Source organism: Chiloscyllium punctatum, chromosome 41, assembly GCF_047496795.1.
Source record: "Chiloscyllium punctatum isolate Juve2018m chromosome 41, sChiPun1.3, whole genome shotgun sequence".
NCBI classification, from domain to species: domain Eukaryota; kingdom Metazoa; phylum Chordata; class Chondrichthyes; order Orectolobiformes; family Hemiscylliidae; genus Chiloscyllium; species Chiloscyllium punctatum.
Window position 1 is genome coordinate 26,442,019 of NC_092779.1, and position 25,112 is coordinate 26,467,130.

General features: G+C 40.7%; 1 protein-coding gene and 1 long non-coding RNA gene across 11 annotated transcripts in view; one reads left to right on the forward strand and one right to left on the reverse strand.

Annotated features, from left to right (window-relative positions):
* Positions 1-353: 353 nt before the first annotated feature.
* On the reverse strand, positions 354-24,098 carry LOC140464941 (uncharacterized). Of its 3 annotated transcripts, none has more exons than XR_011955029.1 (3): positions 23,946-24,098; positions 11,370-11,443; positions 354-2,012 (listed from the first exon to the last, which is right to left on the reverse strand). It is a non-coding gene; the product is annotated as an uncharacterized lncRNA (long non-coding RNA). The 3 variants fall into 3 exon arrangements; XR_011955028.1 differs by having other exon boundaries at positions 354-2,015; XR_011955030.1 differs by lacking the exons at positions 354-2,012; positions 11,370-11,443 and adding an exon at positions 14,929-15,355 and having other exon boundaries at positions 23,946-24,059.
* The window catches only part of LOC140464937 (ankyrin repeat and SAM domain-containing protein 6-like), an 85,127-nt gene continuing 83,996 nt past the window's right edge, over positions 23,982-25,112 (forward strand). For all 8 annotated transcript variants that reach the window (XR_011955024.1, XR_011955026.1, XR_011955025.1 and 5 more), the window contains exon 1: positions 23,982-24,849. Coding sequence is in view for 4 of the 8 variants with exons in the window: in XM_072560596.1 (XP_072416697.1) it covers positions 23,982-24,849 (868 nt within the window). In the remaining 4 variants the exon portion in view is untranslated. The remainder of the gene's footprint in view (positions 24,850-25,112) is intronic.

The following is a 25,112-nucleotide window of genomic DNA, read 5'->3' on the forward strand; positions in this document are numbered from 1 at the left end:
CGTCATGAGGTTGAAGTTGACTGTCAAAAGCATAATGAATTCCTTAATTCTTGCTGAATGTAATGACTACCGTGTAATGTTACCTGAGTTATTAATGTCTTGTCCTTATCTACTATCAATGTCATTTGCTTCTGTGATTAAAGAAAGATTTTTCAGCATTTAAATCAAAATCAGAAAATCTGAAAGCTCCAGGAGGCAACCAATATCAATAGTGGTGGGTTGTGTAATAACATGCACAATTACATTTCCAGTTATTACCTGAAAGAAAGCCATGACAAGAAATCACATTTTAAAACCTTTTATTTTATCAAATGACTTTTAAAAAGTGACAAAACACCTATTTTTGCAGGCAATTTATATTTTGAACTACAAAAATTGATTCTCCTTTTTTACGCTCATTATACATCACACTCTATGTTGAATTTCAGTCCCTTTAGCAAACAGTCCACAGGTCTTCCTCACCTCCAATGGGTTGTCATATGTCCCTATTGCCAAGTAGGAACTTTAAGTGACCATCTTCAGGTGCTTTCCTTAATTTTCAGCCTGTTTCTTAAATTTATCAACAGCAGTAAATCCCGTTCCAATGGTTTTTCTTCACCTTGGCCATGCCATGCCATGCCAACTGAAATAGGGCCACAGAGGGATACAGGACCGAAACAGAAATCTCTTGAAATACTTAGAAAGATATACATGCATCTCTTTGAAGTGAGGCTGTCTCCTTCCTTCATTTGGCTGACCACACAATATCTGATTTGATTTACTATTGTCACATATTCCTCGGTAGAGTGACAAATTTTGTATTGTGTGCAGTACTTGCAGATCATACCATACAAAGTGCTAATAGAACAGAATGAAGAATACAATGTTATGGCTGCAAAGAAGGTGCATAAAAAGCAAGAGCAATATTTAAATTTAAAATTTGGGAGGTCCATTCAGGAGTCTGATAACAGTGGGTAAAGTGCTACTCTTGAATCTGTTGGTGCGTGTTTAAGCTTTTGTATCTTCTGCCCAACGGAAGAGGTTGGAAGAGATTATTACTGGGGTGGGAGGGGTCACTGATTATGTTGGCTGCCTTCCCAAGGCAGTGAGAAGTATGTTTGTGTTATTCAGTGATTTGTCGTGAAGTTTTTAAATTGATCTCAAAAATGGCTTCCTCTGCCTTCTTTGTCCAATGTACTCTCTCTCACTGAGGAAGGAGTAGGGCCTCCAAAAGCTTGTGGCTTCAAATAAACCCGTTTGGATTTCAACCCGGTGTCGTGTGATTTTTGACTCTGTCCATCCCAGTTCAACACTGGCACTTCCATATTTTTCCCCATGGTAGTGTGAAACATACTGACCTTGTACCCAAGTTGAAATGCTGATTTGCTACCTTTACATATTGTACAGCAGTGTATAGCACAATTGTTTACAATCTAATACCTACAAAACCATTCTGGGATGTTGGACTCAGAGCCTATTCATTGTTAACTAAGAGATTGCTTCCATTGTTTTCAAATATCTTGCATCTTCTTCTTAATGAGACAATCGAAGTCTTCCTTTGATTTGTAACAATCAAACCACTCAGATTTACTGATAAGTATACTGCAACAGGTCATTTCACACTCTTCATTTAACTTGACATCCATCACTGCTTGAACAAATAGCAATTACAATGACTATCACGTAATTTAGTTTTAAAAATGCAGTAACCCTTTCCTTGATTCTTGATTTTTAAAAAACATTCCTTTTTATGTTTCAGTCCACAATAAAAAATACAGAAAAATAACAACGTATGGCATTTACATGCTCCACAGGACACAGAAACGAGCATACAGCATCTGTTGCAGGAGGTCATACACTTAACGTAAGATGTATAGGAAGATCAGCTTCTACATTTAGAGTCACAGAGACACAGAAGTTTACAGCACAGAAACAGACCCTTCAGTCCACCTTGTCCATGCCTTGATTGAACAACAGTGTTTCAGGAACCTCAGACTTTCCAAACTGGCATTTCCAGTCTCCAACAAGAAGACCTGCTTCGAAAAAGGAAACAAGCAAAAGTGGTACAGTCAGCAGAATGCCAGGCAGCCACTGAAAATAGCATTGGATGCCCTTGATTTTCCCAGACCTTTCAAAATGGTGTAACTTGGGTGCTGTTATCTTGTGACAGGATGTGGAGTTTGAAAAAAAAAGTCAAAGGCGTCCTCTAAGAACCTAAACTAGTATCAGAAGTAGTACTCTAGAAGACTTTAGAATTAGCACTTTTAAGTCTATATCCAATAGAGTAAGAAAGAAACATTAATCTCTACTGAATATTATCCATTTATTGAAAAGACTAAAACTTGAAATCAAAAAATTGTTCAGATAGAATCCTTTGTTTCTACCATTTAATGTAATGATTATTCATATTGCTGGAAAAGACAGTGTATTGACTTCTTTATAAAATAATGGAATAAGTTAATGTTTTAAGAAATGCTAAAATTCTAGAAGGTTGTTTCAGAGGGAAGGATGAATGGATTTAAGCCCTGAATTTTGTTGTTTATGCAACACGTATTGTGTTGAAACATACTTTTGAAATGCTGCCCCATTTTATAAAATGGAGGCATGTAAAGACAATATTTTTATTTTACTTTATTTTTGACTATGGACTGAACTGGGAAGAGGGACTGTTAGGACTATCAAGGAGGTCCTGCACTTTTAAAAAGCAAGTTATGAAATTTGTTTAAAGTTGTGTATATACTGCTGTTTTGTTCAAGCAGTGGGGGAGATTTTTGGTAGATTGGCACCAGAGTTATAGAGATGTACAGCATGGAAACAGACCCTTCAGTCCAACTCGTCTATGCCAACCAGATATCCTAAATTAATCTAGTCCCATTTACCAGCATTTGGCCCATATGCCTGTAAACCCTTCCTATTCATATATCCTTTCAAATGCTGTAATTGTACCAGCCTCCACCACTTCTACTGGCAGTTCATTCCATACATGTACCACCCTCTGCATGAAGGAGTTGCCCCTTAGGTCCCTTTTAAATCTGGGATGTACACAAGATGAGATTCGGCCAGCAACAGCCTGCTGATCGGTTTATGGAGATGTGACTGGTTGTGGATGCCAAAGGCCATTAGCCTATTGACTCCTGGATAGCTAAACAGCCTGTGGGAATGAACGACACTGACAGAACTCTTTGGATTACTTAAAGGGCAGATGGTCTCTCTCTCTCCAGGAAAATTCCTAAAGCCCAAAGAAAGTCAGTTTATTTTTTTCCACCAGTTGCTGTATAAGTCATGGATTTTAAACACTAAAGCAATAACTTTATAACTTATTAACCAGTAACCCTGTGCCTCCTCCTAAGAAGTATGAGAACCTGAAAAAAACGTTCAAAGGACTGAAGGACTTGTGAAACAAAAGAAACATTTGACTGAACTCTGAGGATTCCGCTTTGAACTGTTACTCCAGTTTTTTTTTCCCCTCTTCCCTGTCATTAACACGATTTTATCTGTCTGTACATGATAGTAAGGCAGTTTAGATGGGGGTTAGAGTATTAACTGGTGGAATTGTATGTCATCAGTTTATGGTTGTTTACTGTGGTTAGAATGTCTTTATTTATGTTAAATAGTAGTTCTTGTCAAGTACAGAAACTTGGTGCATGTTTCCCATTAATCTGGGTCTATCCAACAGATAATTAAGAGACTTTGCATACTTCATTTAAAAAAAAATTTTGCAATGACTTAGGGAAGAGCAGAGCTTCATTTCCAGCGATCTACCCCAATGAGGTGTGACAAAAATGTGATCAAATACATGAGGAAAATAAGGTACTGAGAATGTTGAATTTGCTTCCAGGTCCTTTACAAGAGGTATAAGTATGAGCAAGAAATTAATGGGAGGAGAAAGAAACAGTGAAATAGAACTGGTTGAGTCAACACAAGAACATGTTGCTACCTTGTTACAATTATCCAGTACTTTCAACAAATATATTCGGAGAAAATTACAGCTGTAGTTATGGAAGTGTGAAGTGCTGTGTTGCAGTTAGGTCAACAGTATGCTACCATTTATTGTGAATCTTCCTGTAATTCAAATTTTAATCTACTGCAATGCTTCTGAATACTTAATGTGTTCCTCCGTCGGTCCTTTCAAACTATAATACCTTCCTAACTCGAAATGGATCAGAACATGGAAATTAATGTGGGGCATGACCGAGAGTGCGATGTGTAATAGCATGGAAGATAGGTCACCTTCACAAAGCAGCAAGACATAATTTCGTACAATTGCCATCATGGCAACAGGGAAAATGTTAGTTAGCCCCTTGAGGTCTCCTATTCATTCTAAGTGGCCAAATGGTTGCTGGATGATGCTTGTGTGATTTTCTCTAGGACATGACTTAGGGAAAGCAGCTGTTGTAAAAAAATGTGTACAGTTTGTTTTTCCACTTCCATTCTTTCCACAAATTAAATCATGTTTTAACTTAAAATTGCCATTAACAAACATTAAATGTATTTTTTAAATGGTTTAGAACTTGGAAAAATGATCTAAACCTGAAATGTTCTCATGCTTTGCATAAACACTAAAAATATTTTCAATATCAAAACCTAAATTTAAATGACTGAAATATTCGACATCTCTTCTTCCTCCTAGTAAAATATTATGTGCCTATTTTATTAAAATGCAGTAAAATTACAAGTAAAACTATTTTCATATTAAATTCATTTTAGATATGTTTCAATTCGGTGGATGGAAGCATAGGTCAGAAAATTAAAGCTACAACATTGGAAAAAAAACAGAATATGCGAGAGGAATGTATTCCTGGCATCTATGGAGAGAGAAACAGAGTTAATGTTTCAAGTCCTCAATGACTCTTCTTCAGAGCTGAATGGGATTGGAAAATTGTGTCCTTTCTACTTGTGACAGAGTTGGAGAATGAACAAGTAGTTTGGAGACCCAGTGGAAAGGACAAAAAAGTTGCTAATTGTGGTGAAAGAGAAATAGAGATGTAAAATTGGTGTATCTTAAGGTGTGAAAAGGAGAAAATGAGTCCTCTTTACTGAAAACAAAGTCAACAAGTTCAGGACACTGGGGGAGAGAGAATGTAAGGAAAATGGAGAACAGATGTCATGCATACAGGCAGATCAGGTTGTAGAATTCAATGTTGAGTCCTACAGGTCATAAAGTGCTAAGTAGAAAATTAATATTTGTTTCTCCACTTCTGTTTTGCTTTGATAGAATATCCCAACAGGCCCAGGACAGAAACTTTGGCCTGTCAACAAGGTAGAAATTGAGATAGCAAGCAACTGGAAGATCGGGGACATGAAGGTGTTCTGCATAGTTATCACCCAGTCTACAGTTGGACTTGCCACACAAAGGAGACTGCACTGAAGACTGAATACAGTAGGTTAGATTGTAGGAAGTACAAGTAAAACAAAAAATGTAATACTTGCCCATTCATCTCCTTGCTTCTCACTGTCTAAAAAAGTGCCAAATACACCTTCTAGGTAACACACAGTTTTATTTGTACTTCTTTCAATTTAGTCCACTGTATTCGTTGCTCACAACATAGTTTTCAGTTCTGAAGAGGGGCATGCCGGATTTGATGCAGTAACTCTGTTTCCGTCCCCACGGATGGTGCCAGACCTTCTGAGATTCTCCAGCATTTTCTATGTTTATATCATATTTCTAGCATCCAGAATATTTTGCTTTTATCTATGACATTGAAGCTTTCTATGCCTTGAGTTCCCAGAAAGGAGAAATAATGAGCCTATTTAAGACATATACTGGAATTTAGACCGAGTGAACTTTTCCAGATCTCACTGTGTCTTGCAGCATTGTTGTTTTGGAATACTGACTGTGCTGTACTGATTGAGGAGGTAATGAGTAAGTTAGACAAAGGAGATCCAACAGATGTGATCTATTTGGATTTCCAGAAAACTTTTGACAAAGTGCCCCACAGGAAGCCGCGAAATAAGATAAGAGCCCATGGTGTTAGAGACAAGGAACTGTCACGGACAGAGCATTGGCTGACTGCCAGAAGGCAGAGAATGGGGGTAAAGGGATCTTTTTCAGGATGGCAGCCGTTGACACATGGAGTTCCGGAAGGGTCAGTGTTGGGACCACAACTTATACGTTAATGATATGGATGAAGGAATTGAGGGCATTGTTGCTAAGTTTGTATAAGACACAAAAATAGGTAGAGGAACAGATAGTGATAAGGAAGTGGGGAGGTTACAGAAGGACTTGGACAGGCCAGGAGATGACTAAAGAGTGGCAAATGGAATGCAACATGGGGAAGGTTATACATTTTGATAGGGAAGAATAGAGGCATAGATTTTTTTTCTAAATGGGAAAGACTTTGGAAATCTGTAGCACAAACGGACTTGGGAGTCCTAGTTTAGGATTTTCTTCAGATTAATATTTTTTCGGGTTTCTTCAGTTGACAGTTAGGAAGGCAAATACAACTTTAGCATTCATTTCAAAAAGGGCAAGAGTACAACAGCAGAGATGCACTGCTGAGGCTGTCTAATACTCAGATCAGACAACATTTGGTGGGTGGCACAGTGGTTAGCACTACTGAATCACAGCACCAGAGACCTGGGTTCAATTCCTGCCTCAGGCAACTGTCTGTGTGGAGTTTGCACGTTTTCCCTGTGTCTGCGTGGGTTTCCTCCAGGTGCTCCGGTTTCCTCCCACAGACCAAAAATGTGCTGGTTAGGTGAATTGGCCATGCTAAATTGCCCGTAGTGTTAGGTGAAGGAGTAAATGTAGGGGAATGGGTCTGGGTGGGTTGCTTTTCGGAGGGTCTGTGTGGACTTGTTGGGCCGAAGGGCCTGTTTCCACACTGTAAGTAATCTAAACATTTGGAATATTGTCAGCAGTTTTGGGCCCCATATCTAAGGAAGGATCTACTGGCATTGAAGGTGTTTCAGAGGAGGTTTACAAGAATGATCCTGGAGATGAAGGGTTTGTCATATGGGGAGTGGTTGATGACTTTGGGTCTGTACTTGATGTGTAGCAGGATGAGGGACATCTCATTAAAACGTACAGAAAACTGAGAGGCCTGGTTACACTGGACATGGAGAAGATGTTTCCACTAGTAGGAGAGACTAGGATCTGAGGGAACAGCCCTCACGTAGTGAAGGGATGATCGTTTAGAACTGAGATAAGGAGGAATTTCTTCAGGCAGAAGGTGGTTAGTCTGTGGAATTATTGCCACTTAAGACTGTGGAAGACAAGTCATTGGGTGTACTTAAGACAGAGATAGATAGATTCTTAGTTAGTAAGGGGATCAATGGTTACAGGAGAAGGTGGGAGAATGTGGTTGAGAAACATATCAGCCATGATCGAATGGCAGGACAGACTCAATGGGCCAAGTGGTCCAATTCTGCCCCTATGTCTTATGGTCTTAGTGACTGATGTAATACTGATATACATGTATTCCTATGTATGAACAATATAGTTGTTAAATCATTTTGGTTTAATATAAAATCCCTCTTTCTGTAAAAACAATTGCCTCTGTCACATAAATAAGTTGGTTGCAAATTTGCAATCAACGTATTTATGTCTGAAGAAACACTGAACATTAAAGTCTTTATGGCCTCTTTTCTATTCTCAAAAATCATCATTCATGGTATTACCAAAATAGCAAATGTTATGTCTCCATCTCATAGATTTGGTATTAATCGGTCTCATTGATGAGTTGGAACAAAGTACTGCTAATGTGTGTATTGTTCCTGCTATTGTAGGAATTATGTTTGATGTTGCTGATTTTGTTTATTTGTTAATGATATTGCTTATGTTTCTGATGTTTTTCTGCTTTACCAGGGGTAAATTAAGTACTCTATTTCTTGTCAACTGTTTAGTTTCAATAATTTATGACCTTAGAATCTCAGCTTCACCATCAACTTTTGTTAGATTCCAGGTTTTTGAAGAGTGAATGCTAGAAGTACATAGGATGTCTTCTCAACAATTCCAACAAATATGCTTGTTGAACTGTTTACTTCCTTCCATCTATGAATCAGTGAGTTATTGTCTCAGCCATTTTCAGTATGCATTTTGCTTGGCAGAGTTGTAAGGTCGAGGTGAAGTCACCATAGTCCTACTTTTCCTTAGCAGTGCTCTCCCATTGGAAAGAGAAGACTGGTGGTGGTTTAACGTGAGGGTCGCCACATCTCAGGCAAGGGGAGAAGTCCTTCATGGTAACCTCAGCCTGTGTGGGAATTGAACCTATGGTGTTGGCATTACACTGAAATACAAACCATCTATGCAGCCAACTGAGTGAACTGATCCCATGTACTTTCTATCATTGAATAGCTCTGCAGGAGTTTCACGTCCACCTCCAAAGATAGCTCAGAGTGACAATAGGCGACTTTTGGAGCTTTCTTTGTCAGTCAGCATTTTATAACCGTGCTTATGGGATGGTACAGCAGTTTGATGCAGCAGCAAAGACCTGGGTTCAATTCCAGCTTTGGATGACTGACTGTGTGGAATTCGCACATTCTCCCAGTGTCTGGATGGGTTTTTGCTGAGTGCTCTGGTTTCCTCCCACAAGCCAAAAATGTGCAGGTTAGGTAGATTATCTATGCTACATTGCCCTGTAGTGTCCAGGGATATGCAGATTAGCCACAGTAAGTGCAGGGTTATGGGATAGGGGGATGCTATTGGGAAGATAAATGCAGGCTCAATAGACTGAGTTGCCTCTTTCTGCACAGTTGGGATTCTCTGTCCCTAGACTGACTGAATGATTGGTCTTTGAAACAGTGTGCCATTGGGTAATGTGTTGATGAGGTCATGATGATGAACCCACACTGCATTTTCTAAAATCTCTGAAGATGGATTAGATTTCATTATCAGATATTAACTTTCCATTAATTTCTGGCTCAGCAAACAAATTGCATTGTAGTGATTGTTACAGCTCTCAAATCTTTCACCTTTCTGGTGAATGAGAACTCGAATAAAACTAAAAGATAACATTTTTGGTTGTGTAAATAAATTGGCTCCGACAATATTGCATTATCAGTGAGGTACCTCACAAGCTATCATCTCTTTCTGCATTTCTGATATGCATTGTATGTAGCTACCCTTCTTTTAATGGCTTTGCAAATGCCATAGTTGACACATCTCTATGTTCACACTTATTCCTTCTCGAGTGGTTATCACGTATCTTATGCAGAGGTTTTTTTCTGCAAATCTGCTGAGATGATGGTTCTAGATTTGGACAACAGGATACATTCTAGCGAGATATCTGATTGGCCAATACTGTGATAGTCATTGAGTGTGGAAACAAGACTCTTTGGTCAAAAGAGTTCACACTGACCATGTTCCCAAACCAAACTAGTTCCACTTGCTTGAATTTGGCCTATATCCCACCAAACCTTTCCTATTCATGTACTTATCAAAATTTCTTTTAAAAACTGTTACTGTACTTGCATCCACCACTTCTGCTGGCAATTCATTTCATATACAAACCACCCTCTGTGGAAAAATGTTTCCCCTCGGATCCTCTTCAAATCTTTCTCCTCTCACTTTAAAATGCCACCTAATTTCAAACTTCCCGACCCTAGGGAAAAGACCCTTGACCTTCTCTATATCCCTAATAATTTTTATGCCGTTTATAAGGTTACCCCTCAACCTCCTAGGATCCAGTGAAAAAAGTCATGGCCTATCTTTATAACTCAAACCTTCCATTCCCAGCAGCATCCTGGTTAATCTTTTCTGAACACTCTCCAATTTAGAAATATTATTCCTATAACAGAGTGACCAGAACTGTACACATTATTACTCCAGAAGAGCCTTGAGCTGAAAATGTGTTGCTAGAAAAGCGCAGCAGGTCAGGCAGCATCCAAGGAACAGGAGAATCGACGTTTCGGACATCAGCCCTTCTTCAGGAATGAAGAAGGGATGATGTCCGAAACGTCGATTCTCCTGTTCCTTGGATGCTGCCTGACCTGCTGCGCTTTTCCAGCAACACATTTTCAGCTCTGATCTCCAGCATCTGCAGTCCTCACTTTCTCTTCCAGAAGAGCCTCACCAACATTCTATACAACCTCAATATGATATCCCAACTCCTATACTCAAAGGTCTGAGTAATGAAGGCAAGTGTACTAAATGAATTCTTAACCACCCTGTTTACCTGTGGCACCAATTTCAAAGAATTATATACCTGAACCTCGGAGACAATCTGAGGTCGTACCATTAATTGTATATGTCCTGCTTTTGTTTGTTTTACCAGAATGCAATAACTTACATTTATCCAAATTAAACTCCATCTGCCACTCCTCAGCCCATGTCTTGCTCTTTTTCCTACACTTCAAAGCCACCCGTGAATTGATGAGAACATCTGTAATTCCTCTGACTCAGCTTCAGTGATGTTACATTCCATTAATGGATATTTAATCTAGATCTTTCTTCTTTTGTCTCTCGTGGTGACAGATAAGATAGGGCATCTGCAACACTCTCTTTTCAAAGTAAAATCATTAGTTTTACTGATGCTATATGCGAATTTAACTTGAAGAGCTGCTCTAATGGATGATGATCACTTTTCACGATTAACTTTGCCAAATAGAGAAATGTATGGAATTTCTTGAACCTAAATGCCATTACCAAAAGCTCTCAACATCGGCATATTCAATCTGTTTTTGTATGTAAATGCTATTACTTTTTCCTCTTGTACCAGGGCTACTCCCATTTCCTTAGTAGAAGGATTTACATGCAGTCTGACTGGTTTCTCTGTTGTCATATGACACTCTTGTTTTCTTGCATATTGCATCTTTGAGTTTGTTTAAACTCATTTTGTAGGTGTCTGACCACTGACACTCAGCATCTCTGAGGTTTGCTGTGTTCTAATATGTCAGGTTGTCTGAATGTTTCCTCAGTCCTCAAATTCACAAACATCTCCAGGCTATGAATGTTATGGTTCCGTCTGTTTTTTATTTCTCTGTTCTGTCTTTGGTAACTTCTTTGCACATTTTCTTTCTGTATGTCTACTGGAGGTTTCTGGAACACCTTCTGTGGTTGCTAGCAACTATTCTATGCTCAGCAAGTGTTAATTTGCAGAAAAAATGTAAACAAAAGAATATTGTTTTTTTAAACAATTTAAGATTTATTTTTTGTGTCTTCTAGGTGTGACATTACAAAATCACCAGTTGTGTGGTTCCCAGAAGTCTGAAATAATCAACTACTTAATAAAAATACTGCAGCTCACATAGAATATATTTTTCCAAATCATGTGCCGCAGAATTGCTTTGCACAGACTATAATACAATAGCGACTAATGTACAAGCTGGCTATACGTATACACTTATGCAAAAAAAAGTTCCCTGAACCATTTTAGAAAAACAATGAACACAAATCAGAATTTTCTACTTGATTGACTTTTAAAAAAGAATGTAATGTTAATCATTCAAACCTGATGTTTCCACAATTGATTTCCAGTCTGCGTTAATGCTCAGAAAATAGTCGAGGTGCCACAATTCGTGTCAGCTAGGCAGGGGGAAAGAGAAAAGATGTTCTATGTTTTGGATTGCTTTTTAATAAGGCAATGATTTGACACTGTTCCACGTTGCTGGCAGTAAGTAAATTTTAGTTAACAAAAAATACTTGGAAGCGATACAGTACCTGAGCAGTAGTTTAGAGAGAATTGAGAGCTACCTCACTGTGACTAGTGTGTATAGCCTCTGTAGCACTTCCATTATCTCCATTGTTTCTTTATCAAAATCATGTCAAACAAAACCTAACTTTTATAAATACACAGTGGCTCACCTCAAATAACTCATTTCTGATTGCACGGTTAATCTTCTTTCAATTTTTGAGTTGCCAAGCATAATGGGATGATTGGCTACCCATTCTTGGATCTTTTTTTTAAAACTCATGTATCCATTGATACTTCTAGCCCTCTGTCACAATTTTCATAACTTCGAATGTGATTAAAAATTGGTGGCCAAAACCTCTGGTATTTCCTCCTCAATTTCTCTCTATATTCTAAGATGTGTAAAACAGATCCATTACATTTTCCATTCGCTTATCCAGATTTATATTATTTGACCACTCTACTACCTTTTTTCAATAATTGGTCCTACCTTTTCTTCTAGTCATAGAGATGTACAGCATGGAAACAGACCATTCAGTCCAACTCATCCATACCAACCAGAATCCCAAACCAACCTAGTGTAATTTGCCAACACTTGGCCCATATCCCTTTAAACTTTTCCTATTCATATATTCATCTAGTTGCTTCTTAAATGTTGTAATTATACCAACCTCCACCACTTCCTTTTGGAGCTCATTTCATATATGCACCACCCTCTGTGTGAAAACGTTGCCCCTTCGGTGCCTTTAAAATTTTTCCCCGCTCACCCTAAACTTATGCCCTCTGTTCTAGATTCAACCGACCCAGGAAAAGACCTTGTCTTTTTACCTATCCATGTCCCTCATAATTTTATAGGCCTCTATAAGATCACTCTTCAGCCTCCGACACTCCAGGGAAAACAGACCCAGCCTATTCAACCTCTCCCTACAGCTAATGTTATTTGAAATTATCTAAGTTTAGCTTCCCCTCCTATGTTTGGATTGATTTTTTTTGTAATATAAGCCCTGCTTCTGGAACATGTAAAGTGAATAAGTAGTAGTATCTCAGTCAAACTCAGTTGCCTTCTTGCAATTCAGTGATAGTGCTCTTGGCTCTAAGTTTTAAGATTATGCTCCATTCCAAGCAGTTAGCTTAGATTGAGATTTGTTGGGTGAGACATTAATTTGAGTTCTGTCTGCCAGTTCCTGTGGACATAAAGGATTCCAAGGCATGATTCAAAGAGTTCTGATGTCCTGGCCAATATTTATAAAACAATATCATAGTTAGCATATTAGAGTCCCCTGCTGGTACATTTGCAAGCAGAATGAAGGCCCAACAATATCCTACCAGCCCCTGACCTATCTGCAATTTTACAGGTGACAGGCGAATACAAGGGTCTTCTGCCCAAATAAAATCCAAGTGAGGCCCTTAAGTAATCAATTTCAGCCTGGCTTCAATGTTGAGTCTGGTGATTGGAATTCAGGAGGAGGGAAACTGTAGGTCATCCTGTTCTTGCCTCAGGTGGGAAAGGAATGTCTCCCACAATGATCCACTTTCCACATCAGGTATCCTACCTAAGATCTTACCCCACAGTTACTCATTCCAATCCTGTCCTCCCTGTACAGATCCCCAACCCTAAAAGGAGCAAATTGCTGCGTTGAAGAATCATCTAGACTCAAATCATTAACTTGCTTTTTCTCCATGGATGCTGCCCAGCCGACTGTGATCTCCAATAATTTTTGTTTTCAGTACAGAGCCCCAACACTTCTTTGCACAATCATAAGTCTCACTTTTTCTTCTTACAGTGAGAACCAGTCCTTGCCTCTTAAAGTTACCTGGTCCTGGGCATACAATAGAGTGTAGCTGCAGTAGAAAGGATAGTGAAGAAGGAATTGGTATGGTTGCCTTTATTAGTCAGTGCATTGAGTATAGGAGTTGAGAGGTCACGTTGTGGCTGTCCAAGATATTGGTTAGACCATTTTTGTAATACTGTTTGCAATTCTGGCCTCCCTGCTACAGAAGGATGTTGTGAAACTTGAAAGTGTTCAGAAAAGATTTATAAGGATGTTGCCAGGGTGGGAGGATTTGAGCTATGTGTGAGGCTGGGGCTATTTTCCCTTGAGCATGGAGGCTGAGGGGTGACCTAACAGAAATTTATAAAATTATGAGGGGCATGGATAGGATGAACACCCAAAGTTTTGTCCAGGATAGTAGATTCCAAAACAGGAGGACACAGGTTTAAGGTGAGAGGTGAAAGATTTAAAAGACGGATTGGCAATTCTAAATTGCCCATTGCGTCCAGATTAGGTGGATTAGCCATGGGAAATGCAAGGTCACAGGGATAGGGTGGGGGTGGAAGGAGTCTGGGTGGGATGCTCTTTTCAAAGTCGGTGTGGACTTGTTGGGCCGAAAGGCCTGTTTTCATACTATAGGGATTCGATGAAGAGGGACTTAAGGGGCAACTTTTTCACACAGAGGATGGTGTGTGTATGGAATGAGATTCCAGAGGAAGTAGTGGAGGCTGGGGCAATTATGACATTTAAAAGGCATCTGGATTGGTACATGAAAAGGAAGGGTAGACAGCAATATGGGCCATGTGCTGGTAAATGGGAATAGATTAATCTTGGATATCTGGTCAGCATGGATATTTCCATGTTGTACAGCTCTATAACTTTGAATTCTATCAACTATTTATTTTTCTCTTGTTGGTGGGACCTTGTTTTGAGGCAACTGGCTGCTGAATTTACCCATATGACAACAGTGATTACACTTCAAAAATAATTGGCTGTAAAATATTTTGGAATAACAACCTAAGAACTAAGTGTAGAAATGAGCAATTTAGCCCCTCACTTCTTCTCTGCAATTTAATTCAATCATGTCTGATCTCATCTTAGTCTTAAATATCTTTTACTGGCAATCTCTGTGTTACAAATAGGTTCCATTCTGGGATCTATCTGCAAGTCAATTTGTACAGAAGTCTGAACACAATACAGGACAATATAGCCATTTATAAGTACAGGAAACATTTGTATGTCAGATCTTTAAAAGTAGACCTTGTTTGTATGTTTATAAATACAAGCGTTTGTAAATTGGAAATTCATAAATCGGGGACCCCCGTTCTTAAAAGGATGCTTTTTAATAAAAATATTTTTCCTTTTCTTTGTTCATTTCATAAAAACTATCAAAGGCAGTGATGTACATTTACATCATGAAATTGATTTGTTTTATGCTTTGGAAAATAATTTATACCAAGAAACAACAAACCACTGCAGCCTGAGGTAGAAATCAATGCATCGCCAGTGTGCAGTATTAGTGTGCAGTGTGCACACTGGACGCTACTAACATTAAATCCACTGAAATTGACTAAGCTTAGAAGGAAAAATCAATACAGGCGCAGAGCTGAGGATTAAATGAAGCTATTTTTATTGATATGAGCAGGGCAAAGCCTATACCATTCCCTTCAAATTGTTTACAAAGATACGCTAGAAACAATTTTTAGCTTGTTCCCAAAATAGCTGGGATGTCTGTGGTACAATTCAGATGACATTGAAGAGAAGGCTTCTGTTTCATGATAACATGAAGGGCAGACAATTAGTGTTATTACAGGCAGCTTTCATATTGGGAGACTGGGAAATCCAACAGGACTTTTGATATTTAAATACAGTTTGTGCATCTTAAAGGAGGTGAGCTATGATGTTCCTTTTATTGCAGCAGCTTGCTAAACTGGCTCATATCTTCAAATTGGATGCAAGGTCTCAGATTTTCAGATAGAATTCATGACAGAGAGGAATAAGGTCTTCTTGCCAGCCATTAGGTGAAACAAGTACCTAAAGTGTAGATACAATATGAAATCTACTGGATCAAAATGAGACAAATGTCATATTTAAAATGAAGTTAGATAAATACATTATATAGAAAGAAGTAAACATTACGTGAATAGAGTTAGAAGAAACAGAATATCCTGAGGCTCACATGAAGCATACACTTTGACAGAGACCAGCTAGACTAAATACCCAGTTGCTTTGAGAAAACTTGTAGCCTTACATGTGACACATTTACTACAGGAAGTGGGAAAGTGCTTGTTCAGAAGAATTGGGACATCTGTTCTTAGTGTCAATGGATCAGTGTAAATAAGGTGATAACATTTGTTCACTTGTGGAGTGTGTGACAGTACTTCCTTCTCACACTGGAGACTGGAGGCTTGCATATTTCACAGTAGGGTGCTGGATAACTAAATTTGTTTATATCAAAACCTCGTAACAAAACTCATACTCAAGAGGAAAAGAACTTGTAATTTAGTAAGCTGAGTGGAATATGCAAGTAACAGAACAATCCTGATACATTTTCATGTATACCACACTAAGCAGATTTGAATTTATGAAGCTCAGCTCCCTCATCTTGACTGTTCTGGGAAGTGAGTGTCTCATTACCCTTACTGGCTAGAAAACATGAAGGCTGAAAGTTGGAAGATGTTCATGTGTGACTGAGAGAAAGAAAACATTCTTCTGTAAATTACATTCACTGACTGAAGGGTTGAAGGGACAGAGTGGGGGGGGGGGGCAGAGAGAGAAAGGGGAGGGGGGGGGGAATGACAGGAAAGTTTAACTCTTTATGGTCTGGTTTGAGTGTGCACTGGCTTGTCATGGATTGAATGTTTGTGTGTTGTTCCCTAAAGCTTGAGATCTGGGAATGTTATGAATTAATTTGCATTCTGGAAATCTAAGATGATTTTAAAAGAAAAAGCCATTTTGTAGAGCAATGATACTGAACATGTTAGCTGAGCAACATTACTTCATGACCTTTTCCACATAATTTAGACTAGTCTCTCGTTATAATGCAATAGCCAAAGCAATTGCCCATCTGGCCTGGCTTGATCCAGGGTTTCCACTTTGATGTGCATGTAGCTTAATTTGTCAAGCATACTCAGACCTGTCAATGAGTTTCTCTTCCTCTGTAAACTTTTGCCATTTTATTGCTGCTTATCTGATTAAGGACAAGCAGCGTTTTGTAATTTTAATACAATTTTCTGTAAAAAGACAGCTTGTTTGCAGCAATAAGGGGAGTAGTCTGAGAGAGCTCTTCAGGTAAGAGCTGGCGCCACTACTCTGCTAAAGTTTGTAGAACCTTAGCTCAAGCCTGGCTTGTAGGCATCTATGCTATAGGGTAACATTGATGCCATTGGTAAATAGAATAATTTAAACTAAACTGTCCGTAAGAGTTTTATATTCCAGACTACCACAGAGTATAATCTCCGGACGAACCAAGAGAGGCTATAGGTCGAGTCCATCAGGGAATCCTTGAGCCATCTCAAATAGGTACTTCTAACAGTTTTATTGCAATTCATACATAAATCTGTGCACATATGCCCATCTACTTAGCTAGCAACCATGGCTCAGGAGACAAAATTATCAACAATTAAACATTGTTCAAGGACATAACAGCAGTGCCCAAGAAACAGAATTAATTGGTCGGAGTTGCTCAGGGAAATTTTCATCTCAGGCTTGCATAGCTAGCAAGAGCAAGTTTGTCTTCTCATTTCTCTGATTACAACACATTTGGCAGCTCCTTCAATTTGGAAGCTTTGCACCTCCTACTGTACACAGTTACTGAACCATTTTCCTGACACCTGCTGATTCTTTCTCTTGTTGTATAAATTATGCTAGGCAAATATCTTCACAATGGTCAACTGGGGACACATTAGTACTCTCCCACTATTCTTACAGGTCAGGCTTGTGCATAACAAAAGTAATTTAAGACAAATATCATTCCCTGCTCAACTGCCACACCTTTGGATACTGCTTTATATGTTGTGTGCAGAGGTGGAAAGAAGCATGGTAGATGGAGAGGCAGGAAGAAATTAACTAAGAGGTGTTTGTGCACCTTCTCATTGTGTTCTCTTGGCACTGAACTCTCTCCCTCACTGACCTTGTGACAAACTAGAGTTCCAGAGACTAGTCACCAAATTACCACTGTCTTCCCTCGGAATAATTATTAACTTTGTCTGTCTCTCTTTTTTCGAATGTCAACACAGCTTTCAAGTTAAGTAGCAGAAGAAGAAAAGGGCTGTTCTCCAAAAGATGCACCAACGCTTATGATCTCACCTGATGGCAAAACTGGACAAGTTAGATCCCAAATTGAGACCGGGCTTGATAGGCCATATATTTTATATTTGCTAGTTGTTAACCGTGGTGGTATTATATTGATGATATTCACAGAAGGTTGTAAAAAGTACTTTAATAAAAAGGCATAAAAGTTTACTACACATATAAGAACTAGACAAAACAAACTCGTTATAGATAACAGAAATAAAGATTCAACTTTGAACTCAACTTTCAAATTTTGAAATTTTGTAAAGGTATGAGGAAAATCTTACAGACACTAACTTCAGTGAAGGGTCACCCTTGTCTCCACTTTAAAGCTCCTTGTTCATTTGGCACAATGTGATTGGATTATTTTCAGCAATGTTCTGTATTTATTCAATTCTATTTCTTTAGTTAACGTTCTTTCCTCAGACCCTTTAAACAGCTAACACCAGGCACTTATCCATTAACATGGGTTTCTTAAACTCAAAGATGCCACAGCTTTCTGATTCTGGAGTTCTTCCTCCAAACAACTAAGGATGCTTTCTCCATCCCTGACCACTTTGAGACTACTTTTAACAGCACTTCTGATACTAAGAACCTTTTTAGCCTGACTCAAAGTCTACACATCACCACTTCTTCCAGATGGTTCTGACTTTGTCTTACTGGACTCCTGCCAGTCAGCATTAGCAGATTATTTTCCTCTTTTTATCCCCTAATGAACTTCACTGCAGAGGTTTAACCACTCTGAACACCTGGAGACTCACGGAACAAAGTCAAAAATGAAACTAAAAACTATGTCTTCTCCCTCATGCAGAGATAGAAATAGAAATTACACTTCAAGTTACATTTTACTTCTATCAAGTTGCCAAATAATACCAATCATGAATCTTCATCATACACTTGTAAACATTAATCTGAAATCAGCACTCCATGTATTGCAAAGTCAATTTGCATTGGGAGATTAATTGCGCACAAAAGAACAAGAGTGACATCAAGGGTGAAACAAGCTTAGAATATACCTTTCCGGAAAACAAGCTTGCATCTTATAATGAAAGAAAAACTAAATTCAATGAATGCTAGAAACTTGAAACAAAAAAGCATGCTGGAAATACTCAACAGGAGAGGTTGCATCTGTAGAGACGGTCTCTGATAGGGTTGTGGGAGAGGGGATTAACAAACAAACCAATGCCACAAGAGTCAAAGATAGTGATAGTAGGTACAGTTAAGAGACAAAGGTTGTGTTCAGATGAGGCATAAACGCCTACATATCAGCCACCAGAATACAATATGAAGGGATAAAGAAATAAGCCAAGAAAACAAAACTACATAAAATAACACAGAGGAAAAAGAGATGAGCTAAAGTTGTTGAACTCAATGTTGAATTCCAAAGATTGTAAACGGCTGAGACAAAAAAGAGACAAAAGATGAACTTGCATTGAGCTTCACTAAAACACTAGCGAGCCACAGACACAAAGGTGAGTGGGAGGAAGGTGTAAAATTAAAAACACAAGTGACAGGAAGTTTGGGGTCATGATTCTGCACTGAACAGAGGCAGAGGCATTCTACAAAGGAGTTATCCAGCCTATGTTTGGTCTCCCCAAATGTAAAATATAAGCAGCAAAATAGGGTACTAAACTGAAAGAACTACAAGTACTTCCCTTGAAAGGATACTCGAACATCAGATAATTGAGGTTTCTCTGTACCTTGGAGAATAGTGGGAAAACTGAGAAGAATCATTGTGAATTCCTGAAAGCTGTGGCACATCTTAACTTGTGGAAAAGCATAGAACCAGTAAGCTCCTGCACATGCGCAGAACTCTTGAATGGAAATAAAAACCATAAGATACAGGAGTAGAATTAGACTGTAAAAATATAATAGGTACTGTCCTGTTGAGACTTTTGCAATGAAAATCAGATTGTTTACACGCAAAATGTTTTTTGTTCAATATATCGTTTCAGTTGCATGACACTGTGGTCTTTTGCTATAAAAGCTGTGTCTTCTGATCCTAATCCACAACTACCTGATGAAGGAATAGCCCTCTGAAAGCTAGTACTTCCAAATGAATCTGTTGGACTATAACTTGGTGTTGTATGATTTTTAACTTGCTCTATTTAGCTCTTGTACAGTAAAAGTATTTTTTAAAAATCTGGACCTGTCACATGATTCTTTCAATTAATAATTGGGAGTTTGGGTTAAGGTTAAATGTTAATAATCTCCTTCAAGATCATAACATCATTTGAAAAATTTTCAAGTCAACCTGGAAAAGGCAGCAGAATGGCATTGTTTTGATTTTTTGTTCAGAGCGCTAGCATAATCATAATAGCCTACTTCTATGCTAAAAATACTCTATAATCGCATGGAATAGAAGAATTTAAAGGGTACAGGGAGAACGCCAGGTGATGGCACTAAGTAAAATTGTTAATGCCTTTACATACATGCAAAGCCGAAAAGATTGTTTGAGTACAATCCCTCCAGTGTGGAAATAGCCCAACAAGTCCATAACTAGTCTCCAAAGAGCATCCCACCCAGACCCATTCCTTCTACCAAATCCCTCTAACCCTGCATTTCCCATGGCTAACACACCCAACCTACAATTCCCAGACACTAGAGGGTAATTTAGCATGGCCAATCCACCAAACTTGCACATTTTTGGGCTGTGGGAGGAAACTTGGTGCACCCAGAAGAAACCAATGCAGACACGGGGAGAAAGTACGAACTCCACACAGACAGTGACTCGAGGGTGAAATCAAACCTTGGTCCCTGGCAGCGTGAGGCAGCAGTGCTAACCACTGAGCCACCATGCCAATTGTTCTATGATTCAGTCTTCTACCTAACCAAATCTGGTTTTAAGACATTAGGGTCTAGATGATAGGCATGTTTACCAGGGGCAAGTTGCTGCTACTGGTCCAACTTTCTTGTTACTGGATTTTAAGTTTCACATGAAGTGTTGATAGAAGACATATGACCATAAGTAGATTATTGCATCAAGGAGTCAATTTTGCTTTTCAATGAATTCATGGCTGATGTGATAATCTTCAACTCCAATTTCCTGCCCTGTCTCCTTTAAATCCTTACTGATCAAAAATCTGTTTTAACTTAAACACACTTTATAAGCCAGCCTCTACAGTAAAGAATTCCACAAAATGATTATTCTATGAAAGAAAATTCCTGTCTTAAACAGGTGTTATAAAGTTGAAGGTGTGTACAGTACTATACCTGTAAGAGAGAAAAGAATGCTGTTCTAAACTGAGAGATTACAAGCTCCTGTATATGACTAGATGGCAGTCTCAGAGTGTACTGGAAAATTGAAAATATGTAACATTTGGCTGTGAAATGGATACCGGAGTTTTGCTTGCTGTTTTGACAACAATTCAAATTTAACCAGTTTAAATTGTGCCTCAGGATACAAAAACCCCATTGACTTTCAATTTAATTTTTTGCCAACTTCAAACAAATGAGACAATCCAATGTTAAGGAGGCACAAAATGCGGATATTTTGAAAATTGGTCAGAGAGCAACTAGCGTTGAGACAGAAATGCATGGACAGCTAACATCTTGCACTCTAAAAAATTAGGAAACACCGTCTATCAAAGGTACCTTTTCAAATGAAACATAGTCGCAGTAAAGAGAAAGACAATGACTAGGAGATCCTCAGCCAGAAGACAACAGCAGCTGTGTGGTCTTGAAACTAAGTTGATATAATTTGAGTGTCTTATTGGAACAGCATATTGTTAAAGAGTTGGATGCAGATATTAAGCAGTTAAGAGAAAGTGGGGCTTACAGTTGTGAGTAGTTGTTAAATGTTCACTTTTAGAGTTCAAAAATAAATTTATGTTATTTTCTTTAAATAGACGATTTTGGGAGTTCTCTGTCACTCATATTTTAACAGATTACAAGGCAATATGAGCTTTTCAGAGTCTTTGGTTTAATTAACAGAGGGGTTCACTTCTGTGTTGTAACACAGGCACTATACTCAGATTATGCTCTCTAGTCCAAAGCTGTTGTGGTTCTGTTCGCCGAGCTGGGAATTTGTCTTGCAAACGTTTCGTCCCCTGTCTAGGTGACATCGTCAGTGCTTGGGAGCCTCCTGTGAAGCGCTTCTGTGCTGTTTCCTCCGGCATTTATAGTGGCCTGTCTCTGCCACTTCCGGTTGTCAGTTCGAGCTGTCCACTGTAGTGGCCGGTATATTGGGCAATATACCGGCCACTACAGTGGACAGCTCGAACTGACAACCGGAAGCGACAGAGACAGGCCACTATAAATGCCGGAGTAAACAGCACAGAAGCGCTTCACAGGAGGCTCCCAAGCACTGACGATGTCACCTAGACAGGGGACGAAACGTTTGCAAGACAAATTCCCAGCTCGGCGAACAGAACCACAACAACGAGCACCCGAGCTACAAATCTTCTACCAAACTTTGAAGTCCAAAGCTCTCAGGAGAAACAACCTCTCCGCATCTATCTTGTTAAGCTCCGCAAGGATATTGTTTCAATAAGATTGCCTCTCATTCTTCTAAACTCAAATACAAGCTCAACCTACTCAACCTCTCCTCAAAAGTCACCCGCACACCCCATTCCTGAAATCAACCAAATAAACTTTTTCTGGACTGTTTCCAAAGCCAGTATACCTTTTCCAAAGCAAGGTGACCAAATTTATTGAGAGAGTTCAAGTGTGATCTGACTTGTGTAGCTTTAGCAATGATGTGGAGGTGATATTGGACTAGGATGGATGAATTTAAAAATCACACAACACCAGATGATAGTCTAACAAGTTTATTTGGAAGTACAAGCTTTCAGAATGCTGCTCCTTCATCAGGTAAGTAATGGGCCAGGATCATAAGACAATTTATAGCAAAAGAACAGTGTCATGCAATTAAAGTGATATTTTGAACAAATCTAGATAGCAAACTAGGTTTTATGATCCTGCCCCACTAGTTACCTGAAGGAGCAGCGCTCTGAAAACTGAAACAGGCTGACTGCCGCATCCGTGGGTCCTGATACCATGGTTTCAGTTACCTGCAGCCCAAACATATTACAGGGAACATTCCTGAACCAGGGACCAGAGGGCTGCCAAAAAGGTAAATTGCCCATTTAAGTGAATGGGTTTGCTACTATGCACGGTTTCAGGCTTCTGTGGAAGGTCTTGGAACGAATCCCAGGCATGTACAGGGGGACTACTGTACTGGACTATCACATGGCGTTATGTGATTTATAGCTTAGTTTTACTAAGGCCTCCCGAGGTATTTGCTAATCGACTCATTTAGAGATGTTATTGAACATCCTGGAGCAGATGGGCCTTGAACCAAGGCCTCCTGACTCAGAAGTTCGGATACTACCACCATACAAGGAGCCCTGCTGCTTCTTCGTTGCTTTACGGTGCCCTCTGTGGGTTGAAAAATGTGGTGTTGGAAAAAACACAGCAGGCCAGGGGCAGCATCCGAGGAGCAGGAGAATCGACGTTTCGGGCATAAGCCTGCTGTGTTTTTCCAACACCACATTTTTCAACTCTGGTACTCCAGCATTTGCAGTCCTCACTTTTTCCCCTCTGTGGGTTGCCCAAGTGCCGGAAGTATACAATAGTAAGGGCATCAATGCTGCCTAATAAACCAGTCACTTAGTCGTGGGTTACAGATCCTCATTCTGAAACACAATTTTTGTGATAAATTTGGCCATCTGGTTTGTTCGTCGGATTCTTAGTTCATTTCTCTCGTATGCTTCGGGGACGTGAAAAGGTCGCCAGCCTCATCTGGGAGCGACTGCACACACAAGCATCATGTAGATTGCTCTGCTGAGCTCTCGATCATTGAGTTCGGCGTGACTTCGGCTGGGTTCGCGAACGCGCATGAGCGCGGTGTTCCCACAGACAGAAGCAGAGCCTGGGAAATCCCATTGTGACGCACCACGGCAGCATCTTTCAGCACCGCCCACTTGCCAGCGCCGTAGAAACGGTTGCTAGGTACCAATGCCCCGTCCTCCTCGCCGCGAAACGAGTGGCTTCGTGGCTTTTCAAACGAGGTCGCGAGACAGAGGCGGAGAAGCAAGTGAGGCGGAGGAGCCTGATTGGTCGTTTGTCATGTCTATCACAGAAGGGGGTGTTAGGTGGGCTGGGCCCCTGTTTTCGGTGCCGACCCGTCGATGGGGTTCAGCACCGGGAGGACTAACCTTAGTTCGTCATCTGGTCACTACAGTAAAGGGGAAGACGGCTCCGACATGCACGTGGGTTTCTCTTAAATAACAACCTGCAACCCTCTCCCACAAGAGAGAGAAAAAAACAAAAATCATCAAATCAATGTCGTTGCTCCGCGACCGGGACGCGTCTGTGAGGAGCAGCTCACCTTCGCCGTTGCCGCCTCGGCCTTAAAAGTAAAGGAATGGAGTGCGGGGTCCCCCCAGTCTACCAGCTCCTGTTCCGCGCCTGCGAAGAAGGAAACTTCGAGAACGCCAGGCGGCTGCTGGAGCCGACACCGCGAGACGGAGACGACGAAGAGGATGAGGAGAAGAAGAAAGAGGAGGGGGAGCGCGGCGAGCAGACGACGGGCCCGGACTTCAGGGCTCCGCAGGTGCCCGTCGACTGCACGGACGACGATGGCAACTCGGCGCTGCAGTTCGCGGCCGGTCACGGCCACGAGCACCTGGTGCGGTTCCTGCTGATGAAGGGCGCCTCGGTGGACAGTCGCAACCGCTACGGCTGGACGCCGCTTATGCAGGCGGCGCGCTTCGGGCACCTCGGCGTGGCGCGCGTGCTGCTCGAGAACGGCGCCGACGCCAACGCCGCCAACAAGCTGGGCGCCAGCGTGCTGACGGCGGCGGCGCGCGGCGGCCACGTCGGCCTGGCGCTAGCCCTGCTGGAGAGCGGCGCGTGCCCGGATGCCGTGGGTGGGGGCGGCCTGCAGCTGGCGGGGGCGGGGCAGGAGCACGAGCACGTGCCGGTCGCCCCCGCCTTGACGCCTCTGATGGTGGCCGCCCAACATGGCGCCGAGCCGCTGGTCCGGATGCTGCTGGAGTGGGCGGCTTCCCGCCCCGGAGCTGTGCCTGTCGGCCCCGCCGGCGGCTGGAGCGCCCTGATGCTGGCGGCCCTCAACGGCGAGCTGGCCGTGGTCCAGCAGCTGGTCGAGGGAGGCTCGGACCCCAATCAGACCAACGTGGGTGGGATGACCGCCTTCGAGATCGCCTGCTCCTGCAGGCAGAAGGAGATCAGAGACTACCTGGATTCCAAGACCACCACTCGGCCCAAATCAGGTAGGGGTTTGAAGGAATTGGCAGCAATCAGTGCATGCTGGAAATCTGCGGGAAAGTCAAGTCGCTAGAGTTACCAACGCCATCGTAGAAAAACAGAATTGATGTTTGGAGTTCAGTATGTGGTCTTTTTCAAAACTGAAAATACCTGATGCGTGTTCCTCATTCTTTCTTTTTTGTTTTCATTAGCTGAATTTGGCAACACTTGGAGTTAACTAGGATAAAATGAGGACTAGAGATCACAGTTGACAGTGTGGCGCTAGAAA